At 39.4% G+C, this 26,003-nt stretch overlaps 1 protein-coding gene across 1 annotated transcript in view; it reads right to left on the reverse strand.

Moving 5' to 3' along the window:
• Window positions 1-26,003, reverse strand: part of KDM4C (lysine demethylase 4C) — a 429,818-nt gene that overhangs the window by 295,215 nt on the left and 108,600 nt on the right. The window contains 1 exon segment of the mRNA XM_065406934.1: window positions 20,486-20,623. Coding sequence (XP_065263006.1) covers window positions 20,486-20,623 — 138 coding nt within the window.

Consider the following 26,003-nt stretch of genomic DNA (forward strand, 5'->3'; position numbering starts at 1 on the left):
CAGAGCAGGGGCTGCTCCAGGCTAATAGACCACCTGACTCCAATTAACCTGCTAAGAGTCAGGTGAGGCAATTAAGCACCTGACTCTAATTAAGGCCCCTCTGATGCTATAAAAGGGCTCACTCCAGTCAAGCCAGGGGGAGCGGAAGTGTGTGTGAGGAACTGGGCGCAAGAGGTGTGCAAGAAGCTGAGAGTGAGTAGGCGTACTGCTGGAGGACTGAGAAGTACAAGCGTTATCAGACATCAGGAGGAAGGTCCGGTGGTGAGGACAAAGAAGGTGTTGGGAGGAGGCCATGGGGAAGTAGCCCAGGGAGTTGTAGGTGTCGTGCAACTGTACCAGGAGGCACTCTAAACAGCTGCAGGCCACTGGGCCCTGGGCTGGAACCCAGAGTAGAGGGCGGGCCCGGGTTCCCCCCATACCTCCCAACTCCTGCTCAAACACAGGAGGAATTGACCTGGACTATAGCTTCTACCAGAGGGGAAGGTCTCTGGACTGTTTCCTGACCCACAGGGTGAATCTGTGAAGCGAGCAAATCCGCCAATAAGCGCAGGACCCACCAAGGTAGAGGAGGAACTTTGTCACACTAGCCAGTATGAGTTACACTATTTATCAAAGCCAGTTGTCTGGAACCCATTTTCAATAGGATAGCCGATGTGCAGATAGGTGTTTTGTGCCCTCCCATCCCCTATTCAGACTCCTCGGTGGGCTCTGAGAGCCTTCACGGAGAGAGATACTTTGCACTGAGAATAACTATCTGCATTTGATTTGGCCTTCTGTAACACACACCCACACCCACACCCTCTTAATCCCCAATTTGTGGATATTTCAAGTTTCTGGTCAACATGACCTCTTCCACTCTCATATATTCTTTGGTGCTGTCTCAATGGGATAGGGCATTACAAATCAGCGGTCCTACAAGAGTGATACTCAGACCTGTGGTTCAGGAACCAAATTAGCAATCAACATTACCAAAAGAGTAGCGTGAATTCATCGTTTTATTTATTATTTTAATATATATAATTCTCACCGCAAGGTGACTGATCAAGTATTATTTTATGAGCTAAAATTGGTTAATAACAGAGTAAATGCATTCTGATTGGTTCATAACACAGACTGGTTAATAATTAAAACACACAGTTTTAATATGTGCTGCAAAGAGCTGCACAAAGCACATTAAAGAGCCACTTGCAGCTCCCAAGCCTCAGTCTAAGTATCACTGTCCTAGAAGATCAGCTATCTTGACCCGTATCAGTTTGGTGAATCATTGCTCTCTCTTTCGCTCACTCTCTGAGGTCAGTCTCAGCATTTCTGGCTCTATGCAGGGCAAAACAGAAAGGGAACAGTACCTATTATCATAATTCCCTCACGTGGAAGTGCCAGCTTTTGGCATCTGTTAGTACAGGTTTAATTATTCATGGACCCAAAAAATTACCTGGTTGCTTCCTTAGCAGCACATTCAGCAAGGCTTTGTATTATTGAGTACTATTCTTAGCCAATCACAGGCCATTGCCAATGTGCCTCATGCTCTGGCATCCCTGTTGATTGGTTGCCTATCAGTTGCTCTGCATGAGGAATTGCATAGCACAAACTGTTGATAAATAATGCAAACTAAGGAGTTACTGGCTATCCATACTCACTATCACATTAAACAAAGCAGGAAAGACATTTTAGGTGAGAAAGGACCACAATGATCATCTAGTCTGACCTCCTGCATAAACAAGTCCAAAAATTTTCACCCAGTAAGTCCTGCATCAAGCTGGTAACTTCTGGCTGAACTATGTCTTTTCGAAAGACATCCAATCTTGATTTAAAGGCTTCAGGTGATGGAGAATCCAAATGTTGGCCCTGAGATTCCAAAACAAGAATATTTATAACATCCATAACTAGAAGTGATACCTACTTTACGAAGACATTATCAACAAGATAAATCTTCTGGGGTGGGGCGGAGTGATCATTAAATTGTTCCTAACATAAAATGATCATTTGAATATTGTCTCTTAGCATTTAATAGGTTGGCTATTTTGCACCTGTAGCGGGGTGAACGCCCACTCCAGCCCTGAAGGGGTTGGAAAAGCCCTGCAGAGGGCTGGGTAAAAAGGAGCAAAACCCCAGCTGATTGGGGAAGTGGCTGCAGCTGGGGCCACGCCCCAAACTGAGCCACTCAGCCTTATAAGAAGGCCAGGCTAGCCAGAGCAGAGGAGTCTCCCTCTGACAGGAGAGAAAGACAGGCCTGGCTGCAGGGAGCTCACCTGGGGACCTAGAATGAGGCAGGGCTGGGGAAAGGCCTTGGGGGCTGGGAAGCCCTAGGCCAGCAACTTCCCCAGGTTGCAGGGCCTGGTCCTAGGCCCAAATAGGTATTGGGGTTGCAGAGGGGCAACCTGAGGGTGGGTAAAGGCAGCCAATCCAAACCCCCTTGTTGCCGGTGATGATTGGCTGATAGACTGCAGTCTGCCCCAGGGCGCGGGGGCTAGATGGTGACTGGTAGTAGCCATAATTGAGGTGACATTGGGATAAGGGGTGGGGGTTGGGGTACTGCCAGGGGGGCAGCACCTAAGCCAAGGGCACCGGGGTCCGGGAGGGACACGGGGGCCAACGACAGGCGGCCTGCAGAGGCCTGCAGAGAGCGCTCCAGAGGCTGGTGAGCTAATTCCCTGGACGACCAGCAGGAGGCGCCGCAGGGGTGAGTCTGCACCTCATTACAGCACCATATCAAATGCTCTTGTTTCTGGACCTTGAATTATGCAAACTATCAATTCTCACAAGGAAAAAACTGAGCTCTTAATTTGGTCAAGACTGAAGTTTCATCATTTCTGCAGCAAAACTGGTGAAATTCCTAAGGGAATAAACCATAAACTTTCACAAATGCACTCCAAGCAACACATACTATTTTTGGGAAAGAAAAGTAAATGTTTCCAAAGCACCAACAGTTTTTCCTTTTCTACTACCTTTTATTTTCAAGAAATACTGGAAACTTTGAAGCAAAATATTCTGCTTTATACAGCAATGCAAACAAATGATTTTCCACATTATTTTCCACTTTGACTTTTCCTGTCATTTCACGGCAATTTCTGACCACGCAGGATGTACTGAAGAACTAGAAAAGACTTTGATGTAAACACTTTTTTCCTCCACTAACAGAGTGAAAGCACAGTTCTACTGTCCATCATCTAATACATCAGGGTGAAAAATGTGATCATTAGCACTACTGAGTTCTACACAGTAGATACATTTGTATACTGCCTTTCCTTTGAGTCCTCTCTAACTTTCCTCAGTCTACTGCTAATTGAAAATTGTTTTGTAATTTCAGCCAATTGTTTCCCCTAGGAAAAAGGACGGAATTCTACTATTTTTATAAATCACTTTCTTCACATTAAAATTCTGTTTGCCATCTGAGTTATTTTTAGTGATACTGAACCTACCTTTTAACACTTCCCTTGACATACTATTTCTGATAGTTTGTTGCTTATATATAGGTAATGAAAATAATCTTAATGGAAAAGATATCTCCCCTTAGAGAGAAAAAACGGAAAAGGAAATGAAACAGAGATATCTGATATCAGGAGACTATAGAAAAAGGTAGCATTAAATTTCCAGTCCAGAAAAGCACTTAAGCATGTGTGTAACTTTAAGCACCTAAGTATTCCCATCAAAGTCAATGATTCAAAAACAACAAAGGATATAATTTTTGAGGAGAAAAACCCATGAAGTTTTAAGAAACCACATTCATTCATGTGGGTTAGGACATTTGTTGTTAGTCTTTATCTGAGTGAAGTAAATGGGCTTATTCACATGCTTAAAGTTATAAATGCTTAAGTGTTGTACTGGATCAGAGCCTAACCACGTGACCAGAATTCTGAACTGTTTGAGATAAAAGAATAAAACACATTCTAACATGTGCACAAATGTGCCATCTTTCAAATAGCAGGTTAATTTTTTTTATGTTTTTTCAGATTTATATCACCCCAAAATGACTATGGTATAAAACAAGCCAAGCTTAAAGTTTGATGCTTGTGAGTTATGAACATAAGGGAATTTTTTTCCATGTTTTTAAAAAAAAAAATTAAAAGGGCTTTATGAATCATGTTCAAACCCCTTGGCCCTTCAACCCCAAACAATTTGCTTTTCTGTTATATCAAGCATGGAAAAAAATAGCTATACTTTGAAAAATTATGAACTATAAAGTAGAAAGAAGAGATAAAATGGAAACTGGAAATTAATCTTGTACCTGAGTCTTCTTTCAGATACACCAGTTCTCCATTGGTACAAGTCCAGTGACTCCAAAGGATTTAGTTAGTTCAGATTCACAGTAGTATAAATGAGAAGCAATTCAAGCTTCTGGACTCAAGTATTCATTGTACATGAATATTATCAGACAATAAAACAGAACCCAATTTCTCCCAATAGAACAGAAGGGTTGTGTTTATTTTAAGGGTGTGAGGGGATTTTTAATGCAATGAGGACTAAGGACTATTCAAAAATCCGGATCATACAAAAATGAGAAGAGATTTTTTTAATAAATGAGGTTTACGTGTATTTTTTTTTATAGGCAGAGAGGGAGCACCCCTTACAGTTAAGGTTGCCAGACACTTTCCACTATAAGATCCTGATTTCAGTTGCTTATAAACTTTGCCAAACTTTAACTCTTCCAGCTGAAACTTCTCATGGCAGGTGTCTGCCTGAGGCTGAACTCTGCCGATGACTGAAGTTTGGGGCGGGGCCAATATGGTTCCACATGATGGAATTTCTGGGGAGGGGGGAAGGGCAGGGTTTTTTGGTTTGTTTTGGGGATTGTAGTGTTTTTTTTAATATAGTTAGGAAATCACAACCAAAAAAAGTTAGAAGAACATTAAGATTGCAAAGTCCATTTTTGTCCTTTAGAATAGATGACCACATGATGGAAGTGATTAATATGGAGTAACTCTAACAAGGATGGAAATTTCTGTGACCCTTAAGACAGGAGAATGTAATAAATAGGTATTAAAACAACTTTCACTCCAAAGCAATGGATGTAGATATACACTCTAATTGCACTGTCATAAATTTATTTGAACTCAGCAAAAAAGGTATCAAAGAAGAATTTTTGGAGCTCTAATTGTATTTCTTTGAAAAATAGTAGACTAGTAAGAATATCTCTTTATAGCTGTGACATTAATGTATGGAGAAAAGACCAGTCATTCAAAATAGTTTCTCTCAACGAAGTCAAGGATAACTATAATTTACATGCTGTAGGAGTGGAAGGAGAGAAAAATTACATTGATTTTTCTCAACATTTCATACAAATGGTATTCTGAAAAGACAAGTTTATTGCAAACTATTGACTTATTGTAAGAAAAAAATACTCTATTCTTTGGTTAGAACTGCCATAAAACAATAGCTCCTGAAAGTCTGTTAGTTTTGCACAAAATCTGTCAGCTCAGTGCATTTGTTACATTGATAAATGAAACTTCTACAGTATTTTACACTTAGAATCAGCTAAAAAAAACAAAACCAGATTCTATCACTTCTGCTCATTCATAGTTCCTTGAATGTACTCCAAAATCTAAATCCACTTTGAAGAGTATACTATCTCATTATTTTTTATTCAGATTTACACACACACAAAAAATCTGTATTTTATAAAGGCATATGTTAATGTTTACCTTCATAAGCCTCCTTAAGGAATTAAACCACGAATGGCAGTGACAAGCAAGACAGATCATCCCAAACGAGTGCAGATAAAACATTTATATCACACCATTCCGTCATGTATTCTGTATATGCCACATGTTAGAGAAAAATCTATTCTGGAAAGTATGGTGTTTTAAAAAAAATTAGAGACTATTTCTTTAAATCCCTCTATTTGTAAAGACAAGTGCCTTGGTTATCATGAGTTAACTATACAGGGACCAGAGGGAGCCATAAAACCTCATATAAATGACCTAAAATAGCTTTTTTTGTACCTAAAACTATAATAATTTTGAAGTCCAATATACCAAGCCATTCCAGAGCTAGAAGTGAGTGAAGTATGTCCCATTGGGAAATTGGCCATCTCCACTTTTCAGTGGTATAACACTCCTGTTTCTAGCCCTGCAGGGTGACAAGGTAACAGACTTTAAAGTCATGATATTTGTATATAGAGAAAATAATCTCTGGTCTTACCCATCATGGGCCTTGGACAGATGCAATTTTGGAAGGAAATCCAAGTTTGTGGTGAGGATGAAAAGGGGAAGGTGGATTAGAAAGCAGACAGCAGTGGAGGTGGTCAAAGATTCATGATAAATCAATCAATTTTCTGACTCTACAGTGTATCATAGAAATATCACTTTCACTTGTCATATACATGTGCATTCCCATGTTCATGCATAAACGCAGGTTAAATTATTATGTACAGTTAGATGAGCAGTCCAGCAATGCTAGCTCTTTTCACTTTCCCATCTTTTTTTACTTTTATATATAGGGTATTTATTTGAATATATGGTGTAAAAACATTTATTTGACTGTTCCCTATGTATAGAGTCACATTTTTATTTCTAGGATCAGTTGTTACAATAAAAACAGATGCATTTATTTCAGTATGTAGATATCCACAAATATGGATAAGTCCACATGGTGTTTCCTTAAACTAGGCAGGCATAATACTTTTCACTCACTCACACTTACTTTCTCAATTTTTTTCAAACCTAGGCTCCCCATATTTTTATTCAAATTGTGGGAGAGTAGGTTATATTACATAATTGTTTTGTATGGACCAGCACTGTACTGATGTAGAAATGATAAAGAAATGTTTAATGTGCCACCTGTGACAGGAACCCCATGAAAGGAACAGACTCTTCCCACCATTTCATATTGTCTGTCAGGAAGTCAGCTATCCCAAAATACTGCTTAGCAGTCACATGGAGAGAGAAAGGGGACTGGAGACTTTACTACAATACCTCCATCCATGCTCAACTTGCTTTAGATAGCAGGAAAAGTGAAGGTATTTTTCAATGCTAATCCTGAATTAAGAAGATACAGCAACAGCACTTCCTGCGTAACTGTTAGGCAACCAATGTAAGCCATTAATTTCAACGTTTCCTGCTTGAAATTCTGCACTTGTGCCTCTTAAATTGTATAAATCCTAAATTATCCCTGACACCACTGTTATGAGTATTAGATGTACCAAGATCCAGCACCAAAAAAACCCCAGAAACCCTAAACAAAAAAGAAAAGTTACCTGGCTCAGATGTCTGCAACTCAAACTATAAAAAGTAGATGACAGATTAATCATTTATGAACCTGCTTCGCTGAGAATATTGACAGTCAAATATCAGAACTGCATCAGTTTGGGTGATCTGTATGTAAAGTTTTTTTTTTTTTTTTTTAAACTCCTCTGAACCATTGCATCTTTTGCCTTAATTTCACAGGATAAAAACTAATAATAATGTTAGGGCTGGAAAAATGCCTTGTGTGTGGTAGTGACTATGCTCTTTCTTTCCTCTCTGACAAAATTGTTTATTCACTCTCTATCAATTTATATAACATAATAAATATAATATTTTGGATAGCGTACGCTAGATATGACTGTCCTCAAGACAATGTTTTTTTTTACTCAATGAAATCAGTATAGTAAATAACTTTTCTTCCCTTTGAGACATTCATAAGTGCCTGAGGCTGCTGCAACACAAAAACAAAAATATCTTCACAAACGTCTCCAAACAGTCAAGCTGAAAATCTAAGCCAAAGTTTCATTTAACAGCCTGTCAGTTTTTTGATGTGAAGCTAATGAATGCAGTGGCAAACAAATCCATCAAACCTAACATCAAAACAACTGCACTTCATCCCACCAAAGGGAAAAAATGAAATACAACCTGCAGGCCAGCACTTTGATCTAACCTATCCACAGAAAACAGGTCTCTAAGCAGCTACTGCTGCAGAATATGCATGAGTAATGATGAACTTAATTTCACGAAATGAAGGAATGGTATTTAAGGAGCCCATGACTCTAGTAGAAAAGGTTTGCAGAGTTTCTTTGATGTGCTACAGTCAGTTAAAAAAAAAATACAAAAGATCCCTACACTGACCCTTTCAACACATACTCAAAAGACACTAAATATAAAGATGAACTATAGCGACCTTAACATTTTTCCTCATGTTACTTTAAAACAAAGAAAAGTGATATGAAGTTTACACAAAACTATATCAGAGTTAGGCTGTGTCTACGCTCCGGGGACTAGTCTGGCATACTTCATTTGACGCAGGTATGTCGGCATAACCCCATAGTGCAGATGCAGCCTACAGCAACGAAAGGGGTTTTTGCACGATTGTAGGAACGCCACCTTCTGGAACAAAGTTGAGCTACATCGATGGAAGCATTCTTCCATTGTCACAGCAGCACCTACGTGCGGGTTAGGCCAGCATAGCTATGTCAGTCAGGGTGTGGATTTTTAAACCCCTGACCAATGTAACTATCTACAGCTATGTCTACACCATGAGCAAGGGACAAGATTCCCAGCTCACGTACACATACTTGTGCTAGTTCTCACTTAGCTAGCACAAGTATAAATAGGAATGTAATCACGGTAGCCTGGGCAGCTTAGCTCTGCCGAGTACATACCCACTGATTTCAGGTGGGTTTGTACACACTGACATTGCCCATGCTACCATGCTACCATGGCTATACTGCTTTTTATACTCATGTTCGCTTGATGAGAACTAGCGCACTGAAGAGGTACAGCACAGCAGTAGTATTGCAAGTTCTCTCATGATGCCCCACTGATGTGCCCTCACAGGATTTTGTAACACTCACTAAAAGAACCACAGACATTTATTGCAAGTACCAACCTCAGAACACAAAGGCAGGACTGACCTTCCAGTTACCCCCTAGGTAAGATCAACAACATAATGACAGGGAAGATAACTTACCACTAAGATAAGGATATGGCACCATCTACTGGTGGAAGTACAGTCTATGACAGGTTTCAGAGTAGCAGCCGTGTTAGTCTGTATCCGCAAAAAGAACAGGAGTACTTGTGGCACCTTAGAGACTAACAAATTTATTAGAGCATAAGCTTTCGTGGGCTACAACCCACGTGGTTCGCAACCTATTTACCATTGTGGGCCACATATAAAGCTCTCTATGGGTTATGTGGGCCACAGACACACAATATATATGGCGTGAGGATGTCACATGGGCTGCAGCTGTGTGCTGAGAACCACAGGTTGAGAACCCACTGGTCTATGCTAAACATTACAATTCCTATACTCCTGTAATGTGTCTTCAGAATTGAAAAAAGCCCTTCAAGTTTGTTTCAGATTGAAGAATGGGTGAGCTTTGGGGCTGGATCTTATTTTACCCAAATGACACCAGTTACATTTCCATACTGATGAGTTTTGATGCAATTATATTATGCCATTTGTTATAAGATCAAACAAGAATTATAGAACAACTGTAAAAGAGAAAGTTCACATTAACAGAGATACAGAGTTGTGCTTTTAAAAAGCATAGTACACCTATAACTACCATGGGATAACACATCACAAGAGCTAGAAATCTAGCTACATCTGTTCTTCCTATTAGGTGACAACAAGCATTTCTGCCAATATGAAGGCATTAAAAAGGGGAGCAAATTTTAAAGGACAACTTTCACGCTGGGGACAACCTTGAAAATAAAAATCACATACAAGACAGTCATCTGTTACATATTTTTACACTTTTCCTTCCCCCCTTTGCTGATTAAAAAAGATTTAATTCAGCTAAGGTGTTTCTCTTTTACAGCCTTCTCCAGCACCTCACTACAAAGTCATAATGTTGAATTTGTGCCAGCACAATCATTTTCATAGCAAAACACAGAGATATCATCAATAAAGAACCTAGGTTCTCGCTTCTTGATTGAGGAGGAGCAGGTAGTATTGGGAAGTGACAGGAACAATTTTTTTTTTTCAAAATACCTACTTCAATAGCAAAAGGAATAAAGAAAGGTACTGACAAAGTATGCTGTTTTCTTTCTTTAAAGTCATAAGTGGTTGACAGCACATTTATACACAGGCTATAATGATTATTATATAAATACTGTATGTTGATTTATTACCAAGTATTTCCTTCCCTCAAAACACTTATTTTCCACATTCGATTCAGAAATGCTCAAATCCACCATTTTGGAGTTACTTCATTTGCACTTTTGGCAGTGTTCAAATATAATTTTTAAACAGTAAACTAAGCTTCAAAGGCGGCTGCTGGCACTTGCTCTCAGGAGGAGGAAATTTCCAAGATCAGAGCTATGAGCATCTCCAACTGGGCATTTAAAATAGGCATTTTGTTTTCTTAAGAACAATCTATGTTCCAGATATGCTCTTTTCAAAAAAACAACACCATCACTAAGAGCCAAATGAGTCCAGACGTAAGACGATGAATCTCCACTGAAGTCAATGAACCTATATTTTTATTTTTCAATAGCTCTGATCCATTCAATCACCGGCATGCACTGACCCCAGTTTCAAATTACCTTTATATGGGATTTCACACTTAAGCACTCAGTCCTGCAAACACACCATTCACATGAGTAGTCCCATTGGCTTCATTGTTTGCAGGATTGGGCCCTAAGGAAGGACCATGACAAATGCTTGCATTTTACACATATTATTATGATTTGTACTATAGTGACAACTGAAGATCCCACTCAAATTGGGGTCCCACTGTGCTATAAAAACATATAGGAAGAGATCATCCTGCCACAAGGACTATATAATTTAGATAGACTAGATAGAGGAGGGGTGAGGGAAAGGGCATGATATGAGAAATGGTTGGCAAATGTCATGTTTTCTCCACTTTTTTTTCTTTTTGGTTGGTTTGTGGTGGAGATATTGATGTGGGAGGTTGAGGGGATGGAATGACTGAGAGGAAAGGGGCAAGAAGAGATGAGGAGGTGCTTGGAGGCCATGGAGAATGAGGCTGCAGTGGAAGGACAGTGGAGGAGGAGATTGGAGTAAACAGCAGAGAAGAAAAAATGTCCAAACTGAAGGAAGGAAAGTCTGATGAATTCACCTGTGTTCAGACGAAATACTGCAAAGGTTTTTACTCTCCACCTCTGTCTGCTCTTTCCAGGGAGAGGGCCAGAGTCCTTTTATCCTGGGACTGGCTCTGTCCTGAGAGCTTCCTTCTATCTTAGCCCATGTGGTTGAGTTAAGGAGGAGCTATATGAGACCTTTTCTCCTTGAGAGCATCCTCCCTGCAGGGTCTAGAGAATTCCCAAGCTCAGCTCACCTGCCCAACCCCCCTGGCTCTGCAAACAGGAAAAAAGAGAGGGGAAAACTTTCTTTGTTCCTGGGCTTGTTTTTCAATTAACAACACTAATAAACAGCAGGGATGAGAAATGTAATGTGGAGAAAATACATCAGTAGATAAAAGTACACAATCTTGTTTTGAACTTTTTTTCAGTCCGTTTCTAAACTCTAGCACCCCAGTACAATAGGTAGCATTTATTGGTCCTCTCCATGAGTATTTTCATTTGGAGAGAAGGTGGAAATCATGAGTGATTCTCCAGATTTTAGCATATCACCTTTCAATTACAGTTAAATGGATGATGCATTTTTCTGGGTACATTTTACATAATTTCCTAAAGTACATTCACACAAAGAAAATGAAAGGACTCCACCTGTAATTTTTTTATGAGGGCAGCCATGGAATTCACCCTAAAAGTCAAGAAATTCTGATAAAAAAATGTCCTTTTTTCAATAAATTATTTAATGGGGAAGTAATACGGAAAAAATGATGATCAATACAAGCCAAGACAGCTTCTTATAAATATATTTCAGTAACGTACTATCAGTGCCAGATCATCATACAAACTCCCAAACCAGCCTTACTGCAACACAGGTCAAACTACAGTACGTAATTCCAGAAGATGTCACTCAATTTGCCATCTGAGCTCTTTCTGTTTAATTCCAAGTTATCCTCTCATAACCAAGGTCACATGATTAACATGACAGCTCAAAAACTAATACATAGAAAGTGTTCTAAAAATGCTAACATGTCCAGAGGTGAGTGCAACAATACTGACAGGAGCACAAGAGAATCATGAATGAATTATATAGAAAATACTCAAATACCACAGTGACGAGCATGGAATAAATACTTAAATAGGTAAATGGGGTTTTAAGTAATGGTTTTCCACAACAGTCCTGAAAATAGTTGCTTGTAATTAATTACTGTTTGGGGGAAAAGCTATCCCTCACTTGCAGGAGTCAGAAAAAAATTCAAATATCTTTAAACTGTGATAAACAAGGAAAATCAAAATATGTGATGGTCAAGACTACAAAAGGTTTGAATGTTAGTTGACTGCATACAGATTACCTAGAAGTGTTTCCCCCGCACAGCTACACATCATTAAATCTTGGCTAAAGAGAGAGATGCAAGTTCATTCTTGGATTAAAGTGAATATCTTTTATCCAATCTCTCCAGAAGGGATTTTATTTTGTAGAATACAAAAAAATTAATCAAAATGGTGTGTAAACATTTATATTCAGCAACTTTAATGCCTGAACATTGCCCCTACTTCAGCACACAAGTTGCCTACTCGGCACAAATTAAAGTAGATCCCAGCAAAACATACAAACTAATTGACACTGGTTCATCTGTTTTACCAACATTAACAAAATGCACTGGAGTAAGATAGCTTAAAATGTTGTTTGCAGAACAACAAGGAGTTCCAGCCTACTTAGATAAACGTAAGCTCCATTAGGTAAATAATAAGACAGGAGTCTAAAGAAATGTCCCATCTGCCTTCTTTCATAGCCTTTACATTTTGGTATCAATAAATTAAATTCCAGAAACTGAAGCTACGGGATGACTATTAATAATACTTAAAATGTATGGTACACCTCTCATTTTCACAGCACATTACAAACATAACTAACTAACCTACGTGACCTACCATGAGATAAATACAGTAAGTTTTATCTAATCTTAGGGTTTTCTCTAGCTCCTGTCACTATAGTATCTGAACACTTAAACCCATTTCACAGACAGCCTGCTCCCCTCCCAGTCCTCTAAGCGCCGTCAGGATGGATGCCGGGCCCCCTTCCTTCTCTGGCGTCTCTCGGTCTCTCTCTTCCCAGAGGATCAGTGGGAAGAGGTTAATGTGGTTTCTGTCCTCTCTCTTCTAGGGCAGGGGGAGGTTGGAATGCTCCACCCTTCTCTCTCTATTTTCCTTTATCCCCTTTAACCATCTCCTTATGTCCTCTGTACAAATCTGTGCACTCTACCATGTGTCAACCGTGCCCCGCATCCCACTTGTCTCTTATGTGTGCCAGACCCCATACCTGTCTCCACAGGTGTCACCACTCTGTTCACTGCACTGAGACTACAGTAGAAAGAAGTACCTGAGACAGCAGACAAAGCGTGCGGCCTCTCTCCACCTGGCCTCCTGCCTTCTCACATGCAGCCCTCGTGCAGCACTACAGCCTTTGGGAAAGAGGTGTAGCTATCATATTCCCCAGGACTTTAGTAAAGACCGCCCCAGCTAAAACAGGATTGTTGGAGGTAGGTGTACATATGAGAAAACAGACAGTGAGTTCAGCGATTTCCCCAAGGCCACAGAATGAGTGTTTCAGAGCAAGAACTGGAATTCAGGAGTTTGTTTCCTTTAGTTCTGTGTTCAAAACATGCCTCCCTCTTTAAAGGCATGACCCATTTAAAACTGTAGGCAATTTATTTCATTGGGCCCTTTACCTCATGGCATTTTCTTTAGGACAATAATAATGTTCTTTAACAAGTATTTACTGTAGCGTCAATAAAAAACTGTATGCTATTATATATCTAGCTATCGTTCAGACAAAAAAAAAAAGGGATGAAGGCAGTAGCTCATTAGTTTTTTTGTTTTGTTTTTTTGTTTCATTTTGGGTTTTTTGGAGGGGAGTGGCATAGACAATAATACAGCTGTAAGTAACTCAGAATTGCCTTGTCGAAAAAATAATCAGTCTTCAGGACACAAAAGCCTCTAAGGTGAACACTACACACTACTGACCTAGATTACTGCATTTCACTGCCACCAGAAAGGCATCTCCAATATAATACATATTAAAGAGAAAAATGTAACAGTAGTCTAGAAATTGTATTTAGATCCAAAACTTTTCCCCCCAATTAAAAGTCATGTAAGTGTCATGTACAGACAGAGAAGAAGCAACAGATTAAACTTCAACCGCAGTTGAAGAACCATAAATTGCAACATAAAACTGTGTGGCTTGTTTTATTAAATGCTATAATAATATTAGCATAGTGGATATAACCTACTAACATCACAATAGCCTTCTGAAGCAGAGAAGATTTCTTATCCTTTTTAAATTAATTGACATTTTTGGAAAATTTCTCTGGAGTTCCAGTACAAGCAACTATAGATTTTCCCTGGTTTTCCATTTCCTGCCTAACAGAAGACCAAGAAACAGTATTTCTCAGTTTGCAAAAGCTCTGGTATCATGCATACTTTAAAACTGTTATACAAATATAATGCAAGAATAGTTAACAACATACATTGTTTTCTCTATTTTTATTAATATAAGAACATAAGAATGGCCATACAGGGTCTTCTGACAGTGCCAGTGCCAGATGCTTCAGAGGGAATGAAGCAAAGAGGACAACAAATCAAGGGATCCATCCTTTATCATCTAGTTCCAGCTTCTGGCAGTCCGAGGTTTAGAGACACCCAGAGCAGGGGGTTGCGTCCCTGACCATCTTGGCTAATAGCCATCCATGGACCTATCCTCTATGAATTTATCTAATTCTTTTTAAAATCCATTTATACTTTTGGTCTTCACAACACGTGGCAATGAGTTCCACAGGTTGACTGTACATTGTGTGAATAATTACTTTCTTATGTTTGTTTTAAACCTGCTGCCTATTAATTTCATTGAATGATCTCGGTTCTTGTGTTATATGAAGGGGTAAATAACACTTCCCTATTCACTTTCTCCACACCAGTCATGATTTCATAGATTTCTATCATACCCACCCCACCCCCCACATACACTCATCGCTTTTCTAAGAAGAACAGTCCCAGTCTTTTTAATCTATCCATGCCTGGAAGCTGTTCGATACCCCTAGAATCATTTTTGTTGCCCTTCTCTGTACCTTTTCCAATTCTAATGTGTCTTTTTTGAGATGGGGCAACCAGAACTGCACACAGCATTCAAGGTGTGGACATACCAGAGATTTATATAGTGGTATTACATTCTCTCTCTCATTACCATTTCCTTATGGTTCCTAACATTCTGTTCGCTTTTTTTGACTGGAGCTGCACATTGAGCACAAGTTTTCTGAGAACTATCCATGATGACTCCAAGATTCCTTTCTTGAGTGATAACAGCTAATTTAGACCCCATCTTTTTTTATATATAGTTGGAATTATTTTTCCCAATGTGTATTACTTTGCACTTATCAGCATTGAATTTCATCTGCCATTTTGTTGCCCAGCTTTGTGAGATCCCTTTGTAACTCTTCGCAGTCAGCTTTCGACTTAACTATCTTGAGTAATTTTGCATCATCTGCAAATTTTACCACCTCACTGTATGCCTCTTTTTCAAGATCATTTATGAATATGTCCAACAGCACAGGTTTCAGTATAGATCCTTGGGAGACCCCACTATTTACCTCTTTCCATTGCAAAAAACTTACAATATATTCCTACCCTTTGCTTCCTATCTTTTAATCAGTTACCAATCTATGAGAGGACCTTCTCTCTTCCCTTTTTATTATTGGGTTTTCTGTTTTTGTAGCCTCTCTAATCTCCCTGAGCATTTCACAATCACTGTCATGCTGCTATAGTCTTATTGTTCAAGCATGTAATTTCTATTCATAGAGATTTTATGGTACAGTTTGATTCATTTAAGATTTTTACTCTATGCTTTCTTTCACATATAGCCCCACTCCCCCACTAGTGCAACCTACTCTGTCATTCCTATATATTTTTTACCGTGCCCCACTGATTATCATCATTCCACCAAATTTCTATGATGCCTATTATGTCAATATCCTCATTTAATACCAGGAGCTCAACTTCACCCATCTTAGTATTAAGACTTCTAGCATTTGTATACGAACACTTACAAAATTTGTCAATATTTAGTTATCTCCCTTTATTGAATGGGACTCTTTCATTTGGCTGTTTCTCTTCAGTTACTACCTGTACTTCATCAACTTCTAGCCCCTCCTCTTCACTAGGATATAGAGTATCCCCTTTAATAAACGGTGTGCTCCTCCACACCTGTCTGTCTCCCACATGCCTTTGTTTCAAATATGATGACTTTAAATATCAAATATAACAGGTAAAGTTGTAACTTGACATTTCCCTAATGTATCTTGTTTTACAATTAATATTGGAACATTAAAACAGTAACATGCATTTCCCTTAACATTCCATCAACTTGTATTTGTATCGCATGAACAAATACCAACAAATATCATTAGAATAAATAATTATGTTGTTTTGTTTCCATTAGCTTTATATTATTATGTAACTGCTGTTGAAAAGAAGTGTTTATAAAGAAGCTTACAAGAAGTGGAATATTGGACAAATGACCAGGGAGGAGTATAAAAATATTGCTCAGGCATGCAAGTGTGAAATCAGGAAGGCCAAATCACACTTGGAGTTGTAGCTAGCAAGGGATGTTAAGAGTAACAAGAAGGGTTTCTACAGGTATGTTAGCAACAAGAAGGTGGTCAGGGAAAGTGTGGGCCCCTTATTGAATGGGGGAGGCAAACTAGTGACAAAGGATGTGGAAAAAGCTAATGTACTCAATGCTTTTTTTGCCTCTGTCTTCACGAACAAGGTCAGCTCCCAGACTAATGCACTGGGCAGCAGAGTATGGGGAGGAGGTGACCAGCCCTCTGTGAAGAAAGAAGTGGTTCAGGACTATTTAGAAAAGCTGGATGAGCACAAGTCCATGGGGCCGGATGCACTGCACCCGAGGGTGCTAAAGGAGTTGGTGGATGTGATTGCAGAGCCATTGGCCATTATCTTTGAAAACTCATGGCCATTGTGGGAGGTCCCGGATGACTGGAAAAAGGCTAATATGTAGTGCCCATCTTTAAAAAAGGGAAGAAGGAGGATCTGGGGAACTACAGGCCAGTCAGCCTCACCTCAGTCCCTGGAAAAATCATGGAGCAGATCCTCAAGGCATCAATTTTGAAGCACTTAGAGGAGAGAAAAGTAATCAGGAACAGTCAGCATGGATTCACAAAGGGCAAGTTATGCCTGACTAACCTAATCGCCTTCTATGATGAGATAACTGGGTCTGTGGATGAGGGGAAAGCAGTGGACGTGTTATTCCTTGACTTTAGCAAAGCTTTTGATATGGTCTCCCATAGTATTTTTGCCAGCAAGTTAAAGTAATATGGGCTGGATGAATGGACTATAAGGTGGATAGAAAGCTGGCTAGATCATTGGGCTCAACGGGTAGTGATCAATGGCTCCATGTCTAGTTGGCAGCCAGTATCAAGCGGAGTGCCCCAAGGGTCGGTCCTGGGGCCAGTTTTGTTCAATATCTTCATTAATGATCTGGAGGATGGCGGGGATTGCACCCTCAGCAAGTTTGCAGATGACAGTAAACTGGGAGGAGTGGTAGATACACTGCAGGGTAGGGATAGGATACAGAGGGACCTAAACAAATTAGAGGATTGGGCCAAAAGAAATATGAGGAGGTTCAACAAGAACAAGTGCAGAGTCCTGCACTTAGGACGGAATAATCCAATGCACTGCTATAGACTAGGGACCGAGTGGCTAGGTAGCAGTTCTGCAGAAAAGGACCTAGGGGTTACAGTGGACGAGAAGCTGGAGATGAGTCAACAGTGTGCCCTTGTTGCCAAGAAGGCTAACGGCATTTTGGGCTGTATAAGTAGGAGCATAGCTAGCAGATTGAGGGACGTGATCATTCCCCTCTATTCGGCATTGGTGAGGCCTCATGTGGAGTACTGTGTCCAGTTTTGGGCCCCACACTGCAAGAAGGATTCGGAAAAATTGGAAAGAGTCCAGTGGAGGGCAACAAAAATGATTAGTGGGCTGGAGCACATGATTTATGAGGTGAGGCTGAGGGAACTGGGATTATTTAGTCTGAGGAAGAGAAGAATGAGGGGGGGATTTGATAGCTGCTTTCAACTACCTAAAGGGGGTTCCAAAGAGGATGGATCTTGACTGTTCTCAGTGGTAGCAGATGACAGAACAAGGAGTAATGGTCTCAAGTTGCAGTGGGGGAGGTTTAAATTGGATATTAGGAAAAACTTTCACTAGGAGGGTGGGGAAGCACTGGAATGGGTTACCTAGGGAGGTGGTGGAATCTCCTTCCTTAGAGGTTTTTAAGGTCAGGCTTGACAAAGCCCTAGCTGGGATGATTTAGTTGGGGATTGGTCCTGCTTTGAGCAGGGGGTTGGACTAGATGACCTCCTGAGGTCCTTTCCAACCCTGATATTCTATGAAAGTTGTGCAATATCCTGAGATATGTTTTATTTGGCAAATACTGCTTCCAAGTCTTTCTTGATTAATTAAAAAATGAAGCAAAATGTTCAATGAGTCAGGCTTTAATTCTGACATTTTTTATTATATATAGTAAAATGAAGAGTGCAATTCATGACTGTGGCCTCTAGTCACAGGAATTGGGATTCACACAACTACAATCCCTAAGATTTCTGTATAGCAGATATTCTTCTTATTATTGATTCAAATAGTATTTGGAAGATTTCAGACACTTTGAATTGATTACAAACACCCTGAAGCCATTTTACCTTCTTATACAATACATGAACACAGTATTACACCTTCGGTACACAGCATGAAAGTCAATGTATTTTAATGACTGCTTTTTCCATGGACAAAGAATACTCAAAATGGACTAAATGAACCAAGACCTCCTAGCCAAAAATGAGGACTTTTAGAACCAAATTCAGGACTAAGAGAGGGAAACTCCACTAACTTTTCAACGAATCGGCTTACCCCACATTTGAATTTGACCCCTAGAGATATGTTAAACTCAAGTCTTCTACATGGTGGTTCATTTTACTATCTTTTGAACCATTGAGCTACTAAATATATAGATCTTAAAAATCAGTATTACCAATCAGGGCCTTATTAATTACCTATCATGAATGTAAGTTTTGCATTAAAAGTGAAGACCTAGCTGAACACTTTAAATTCTTATTAATGTTTTCATTATTTTAATTACAGTAAATGCCTATGTATAGGCTACATGAAACAATGAATCATTTTCAGGCCTTTTATCTCTTGAAACCCACTCATCAATCTCATTCACAATTATAGTCAATATTGCCTAAAATCAAGAAGTTCTGCTAATAGAAAATATTCTCAAGGTCTTCTTCCAATTCCAAGTATTTAACCCTATACGCTTCCTGGATTATTTTGTTGCAACCCTGCCTCCTCCCACGTTTGCTTTTGAACTTAATTCACTTGTCATCTCATTAGCTAATGTAACACGTACACAATTTGTAGATGCTGTTGTTGTCAGTACAAAATATCTCAGTCTGCAAAGTGGCTCCACATTACATATTTATCAAAGCATCCTAAACAATGCTCTGAAAATCCATACTTTTTAATAGTGGAGAGATCATATAAAATACTGTACAACATTAATGACCTTTTGCTGAACAAAATACACACATTTGATTCAGTATATTACCCACATGCTGTATGTGAACAGAATGTAAAATACATGCAGCATATGCAAAATTTCAGACTAAAATAGAAGAAACAAGTTGGGTGAGGCAATATCTTTTATTGGACCAATTTCTGTTGGGCAGAGAGGCTTTTGAGCTACACCGTTTAGCTCAAAAGTTTGTCTCTTTCACAAACAGAACTTGGTCCAATAAAAGATATTACCTCATCCGCCTTCTCTCTATAATATCCTCGAGTTGACATAGCTACACCATCACTGCATAGACTAAAACAGTGACACGAAACTGCTCTTTTGTAAAATATATTAGTGATTTTAAATTATGAAACGTTGCCACTCTGGGAGCATATTTAATTTATCACAAAATATTGCCATTTAAAAAAAACATTACAGATTAAAGTTTAATTTGCTCATTTAGGTCAGCCCTCTTATTGATCTTTGTCCTCTTTTGAACAGGCACATTTCCCCTCAAGTCTGTGGCATGTTTTCCAAGATACATATAAAATTCTATAAGGGAGCAGAATTGCTATATGTGACTTGAATAAGAGGATTTCCAAGCTGCCTCTAGGACTAAGATGTATAGGGTTTCAGAAGAACAGAAAGAAATTCTGTGTCTCCCTTCCAAACATAATTATCAGTTTATATGGTCTTATATAAACTTAACTACATAAAAATATCTCTTGAAAAAGAAAGATTTTTAACATACAATATACACATTAAGTCATACATAAAATCTACTACAATAACAAATACATGTATTGCAAGTGTTATAACATGCTAGTAAATGCACAATATGGAATATTACTGCATTGACAGGATGATGTACAAGATGAACTTAATTGTTCTTCTTCCTACTTACCAATTTAGCTACTTTTCCATAATCAATCCATCTGATTGTGGCAAAGTTGGTTGATTCTGCACAGTTGAAACCATGGTTAAATCCCGCATGGTATCCATATGGGAAGGTTATCATAAATTCCCCTGCCTCCTGTGTGATCTACATAACAAGAAAAAAAACACAAAAAACATATTTAAAAAGACCTTCTCTTATTAAAGAAATGAAAATTATATTTGAACATAACAGAACATAAGAACATAAGAAAGGCCGTACCGGGTCAGACCAAAGGTCCATCTAGCCCAGTATCCTGTCTACCGACAGTGGCCAATGCCAGGTGCCCCAGAGGGAGTGAACCTAACAGGTAATGATCAAGTGATCTCTCTCCTGCCATCCATCTCCACCCTCTGACAGACAGAGGCTAGGGACACCATTCCTTACCCGTCCTGGCTAATAGCCATTAATGGACTTAACCACCATGAATTTATCCAGTTCCCTTTTAAAATCTGTTATAGTCCTAGCCTTCACAACCTCCTCAGGTAAGGAGTTCCACAAGTTGACTGTGCGCTGCGTGAAGAACTTCCTTTTATTTGTTTTAAACCTGCTGCCTATTAATTTCATTTGATGACCCCTAGTTCTTGTATTATGGGAATAAGTAAATAACTTTTCCTTATCCACTTTCTCCACATCACTCATGATTTTATATACCTCTATCATATCCCCCCTTAGTCTCCTCTTTTCCAAGCTGAAGAGTCCTAGCCTCTTTAATCTCTCCTCATATGGGACCCGTTCCAAACCCTTAATCATTTTAGTTGCCCTTTTCTGAACCTTTTCTAGTGCCAGTATATCTTTTTTGAGATGAGGAGACCACATCTGTACGCAGTATTCGAGATGAGGACGTACCATCGATTTATATAAGGGCAATAATATATTCTCAGTCTTATTCTCTATCCCCTTTTTAATGATTCCTAACATCCTGTTTGCTTTTTTGACCACTGCGTGGACATTTTCAGAGAACTATCCACAATGACTCCAAGATCTTTTTCCTGACTTGTTGTAGCTAAATTAGCCCCCATCATATTGTATGTATAGTTGGGGTTATTTTTTCCAATGTGCATTACTTTACATTTATCCACATTGAATTTCATTTGCCATTTTGTTGCCCAATCACTTAGTTTTGTGAGATCTTTTTGAAGTTCTTCACAGTCTGCTTTGGACTTAACTATCTTGAGCAGTTTAGTATCATCTGCAAACTTTGCCACCACACTGTTTACCCCTTTCTCCAGATCATTTATGTATAAGTTGAATCGGATCGGTCCGAGGACTGACCCTTGGGGAACACCACTAGTTACCCCTCTCCATTCTGAGAATTTACCATTAATTCCTACCCTTTGTTCCCTGTCTTTTAACCAGTTCTCAATCCATAAAGGACCTTCCCTTTTATCCCATGGCAGCTTAATTTACATAAGAGCCTTTGGTGAGGGACCCTGTCAAAGGCTTTCTGGAAATCTAAGTACACTATGTCCACTGGATCCCCCTTGTCCACATGTTTGTTGACCCCTTCAAAGAATTCTAATAGATTAGTAAGACACGATTTCCCTTTACAGAAACCATGTTGACTATTGCTCAACAGTTTATGTTTTTCTATGTGTCGGACAATTTTATTCTTAACTATTGTTTCGACTAATTTGCCCGGTACAGACGTTAGACTTACCGGTCTGTAATTGCCGGGATCACCTCTAGAGCCCTTTTTAAATATTGGTGTTACATTAGCTAACTTCCAGTAATTGGGTACAGAAGCTGATTTAAAGGACAGGTTACAAACCTTAGTTAACAGTTCCGCAACTTCACATTTGAGTTCTTTCAGAACTCTTGGGTGAATGCCATCTGGTCCCGGTGACTTGTTAATGTTAAGTTTATCAATTAATTCCAAAACCTCCTCTCGTGACACTTCAATCCGTGACAGTTCCTCAGATTTGTCACCTACAAAAGCCAGCTCAGGTTTGGGAATCTCCCTAACATCCTCAGCCGTGAAGACTGAAGCAAAGAATCCATTTAGTTTCTCCGCAATGACTTTATCATCATTTGCTGATGTCTATTTTGACATTTGCACATAGCATCCAATTTGGATTAAATATAGGCAGACCTGAATGCACCCAAGGAGACTTTACTGACTACATTTTGAAATAACAAGCTTCTGGCCCATCAGTATCCCCACATTAGAGCAGGCCACAAATTCAGAAAGCGTTCACAAAAGCAGACGACCCCTATTAACAATACATGGGGGGCAATGAGTAGAGCATAAGATTTAAAGTGACCAGACAAGGCAGGGTGGCAGCCAGCAGGGGAAGGTATGAGCCAAACATCTGCTGCTACAGGGCCACCGAGAGCAGGTTCGGGCCCCCCAGCAAGGGCGGACCGGCTAAACAGGGCCGACAAGAGGGGGGGAAGCTGGGCCCCGGGCCCCCTTCCGTACCGCCGAGCCCCGGTAATTTGTACCGGCTTCCCCCCTCCTCTCGTCGGCCCTGGCTACCTTCCCCAATAGAGGGGGCATACTCTAATGGCTGGGTAGGCTACTTCATCCACTGGCCTTAAGTAGCTTCTCTGGAATGGTGCCACAGATGCTCCATTTTATTGAAGTAGGATAGAGGGGGATTTCTTCTCCTCTCTCTTTCCCATCCCCACACAACTTTTCAGTGCCTGACCCATTTAATGCTAATTAGGTTTCACAGGTGTCACTGACAACCTATTCTGAAGACAGTGGGACTATACATGTATAAGTGAGGAGCTAATTTAGCTTTCACACATTCTATTAGTGGATAATACACAAACAGGTGCCATTTCTTCAAAGTCTTTTTCAAGGAAGCAGAACCACACTTTTTGTGTAATATCACTACTACAACTTTACAATAACTAATAATGCTGAAGACTCTTTGTATTCTAAATGATGTAATGAATATCCTAAACTTTGTGCCATTAAAATCTCCTTCCTTACACTCCATTAACACTTATTTTACTGAGGGTTTTTGAACAGTGTTGAGGATATTGACAGGATGTTGCTACAATACATGACTAGAACTCTACCCAGAGGGTGTGGAGAAAGGCTTAGCATGGAAAGCATCAGGTCTGGGAAAAGGTACTCAAGTAGCACTGGGCAGTGAAGCTTTAACACCACTTTATGCAGTAAACAAGGATTTATCCAAAGGATCACTTTTCCTTACAAAATACAATGGAGAGTGATTCAGTGGAAAGAGACTGCAGCCCACTGATTCAGTAGATTAAGTTATAGTGAGGAAAAAACCCAATGACACTACAAAATATACAACTATATAAACAGAATCCCCAAACACTTAAAAGTTGAATACCAGATAGTGAACAGCATGCAATATAGATGTTCAGAAAACAGTGGAATAAAGTTAGTGATGTTGGGCAGGATTCTCTCTTGCTAGTGGAGTAATATGCACCTCCATGTGCTATTTGGGTCTGCTCCATTCATCAATGGAGAACGGGCAGCAGAACCACTGCTTGCAATCCCCAAGAGTTCCCATCAGTTAGGGACTGTTTTACTTTCCATTGGGAGCTCCATTAGACCCCAGCCATCAAAGGCTGCAGAAAGGATGAGCTCACTGGAGGCTGCTGAACAGATGGCCCAGCCACATCCTCTCTTCAACTGGCTGATAGGAGCTACTTGATGGCATTAGTGATCAAAGAGTAAAGAGGTGAACGAAAATCCATATACTTCATTTGACATGTCCCTTGACACTAAATTTAGGTCAGAAAATAGGGCCAGTGGAAAGAATCTATTTGTTGTGAACAAACTTAAGGGCAGATGTTTGGGCACCAAGCAGTGGTTATTGGTTAGTGGAAGACCAGGAGACATTAATGATCAGAGGGATGTCTTCTGTGGGTCTAATAATGCTTTGCCTGAACAATACAGTCAGGTGAGACAAACTCACAAAAATGAAAAGACACTATGGTAAGGCAACATTGTGGTTGCACTTTTAAATACAGTAAAAGGCAGAAAGTTCAAAGTTAGTTAACTTTTACACAGCCACCATAACAAGGTCACACTACACTTCTGTAGAAATTTATATTACCTTTAATGTCTTAAACTCTCAATCATGATACTAACAGTTTTTGTATTTAATTTCCTCATTTGGACCCCACATATACTCAAAACTCTGTTCTCACAATCATATGAATGTAGTGTGTGCATTCTGTGTTTGTATGAAACAAGAAACCCAAAGGAATGGCACTCCAGATACTGGCGTGTTCTTGATATCACCACCATCACAGTACTTTTGGGCCAGAATGGAGTGGGGGGGGGGGGAAAGATAGCAAAAACTTCACTGAGATAAGATTAAAGAATGAAAAAAGTCATACTCTATATACAAATATATAAACCATCCTATGGTTCCAGCATAAATGTGAAGCAATTGGATGCTTTATATACGCATAAGCATGTGTGTAAATATATAGTACACAAACACACACAGTGATTGGAGTTTTCAAATCATGTTGCAGGGATGTGTAAGAAAGAACATTCTCAGTGCCAGCAATTCCCAAATTTATCTTGTCATGCACCTCCCTACTGATGACAGTTTAGCAGGTGTTCTTTTGCAAAAAGCGGCAGTTCAGCTGTCACCTGGTAGGCGTAGGCTGGCTTATCAGTGTTCAGCACGTTTCCAGTTCTATCACAGCAAGCCATGAGAGATCACAGCCTGATTCTTTCTATTCACATTCTCACTGAATCCCATTAATTAAAACTGCACTCGGGTACAGGCTGCTTCTTCCTAACACTAGGTGACAGAACTAAATTTATTCTATTTAACTATTTCTAACACATTTTTAAAAATAGAAAATGGGAAAGTCCAAGACACTGAAATAAAGCAACCGATCTTATTGCTCTAGACTCACCTACCTACCCCAAACACAAGCCTGACAATGTTAAAAACAAATCTGCCAGCAAGTTATTAAACTTTATGCTTCTACCATTTCCATATGCTGAAAAATATACTGCTCAGATTAATGTTCATTAAATCCAAAACAATAGATCTAAATTCCGTGATTTTATTTGACACATTAGTGATAAATTACAAGGGTATGAAAAGAAATAGTAGTTACATTATTTCTCTTAACCTCTTTTAATAATATCCCATAAATCTAAACTGCATAAGATAGGAGGCCCTACGTAGCCATACAATTTAGAGAGTGAAAAAGTGAGCAGCTGTGCTAATCTACATAGATCCTCCTGCTACCTATAAGTAAATAAATCACATATGTGAAAATAGAGACAACAATCAAACAAAAACTGATAGGCTTATTCTGCAAGTGGATTTTGTGTGAGAAAAATATACAGGCTTATTGTTGGACTCCTCTATTCACTTTAGAAAAGCTGGAGGTGGGAAATCAAGAATCCATATAATGATCATAACTGTATAATGATCAGAGGGCTGCTAAATTTCAATATCACACAAACAAATGTCAGGCTCACCAAGGTGCTGAATGAATCTTGGCATAGGTTGATGCCACTTTAAAAAAC

Source organism: Emys orbicularis, chromosome 6, assembly GCF_028017835.1.
Source record: "Emys orbicularis isolate rEmyOrb1 chromosome 6, rEmyOrb1.hap1, whole genome shotgun sequence".
NCBI classification, from domain to species: domain Eukaryota; kingdom Metazoa; phylum Chordata; order Testudines; family Emydidae; genus Emys; species Emys orbicularis.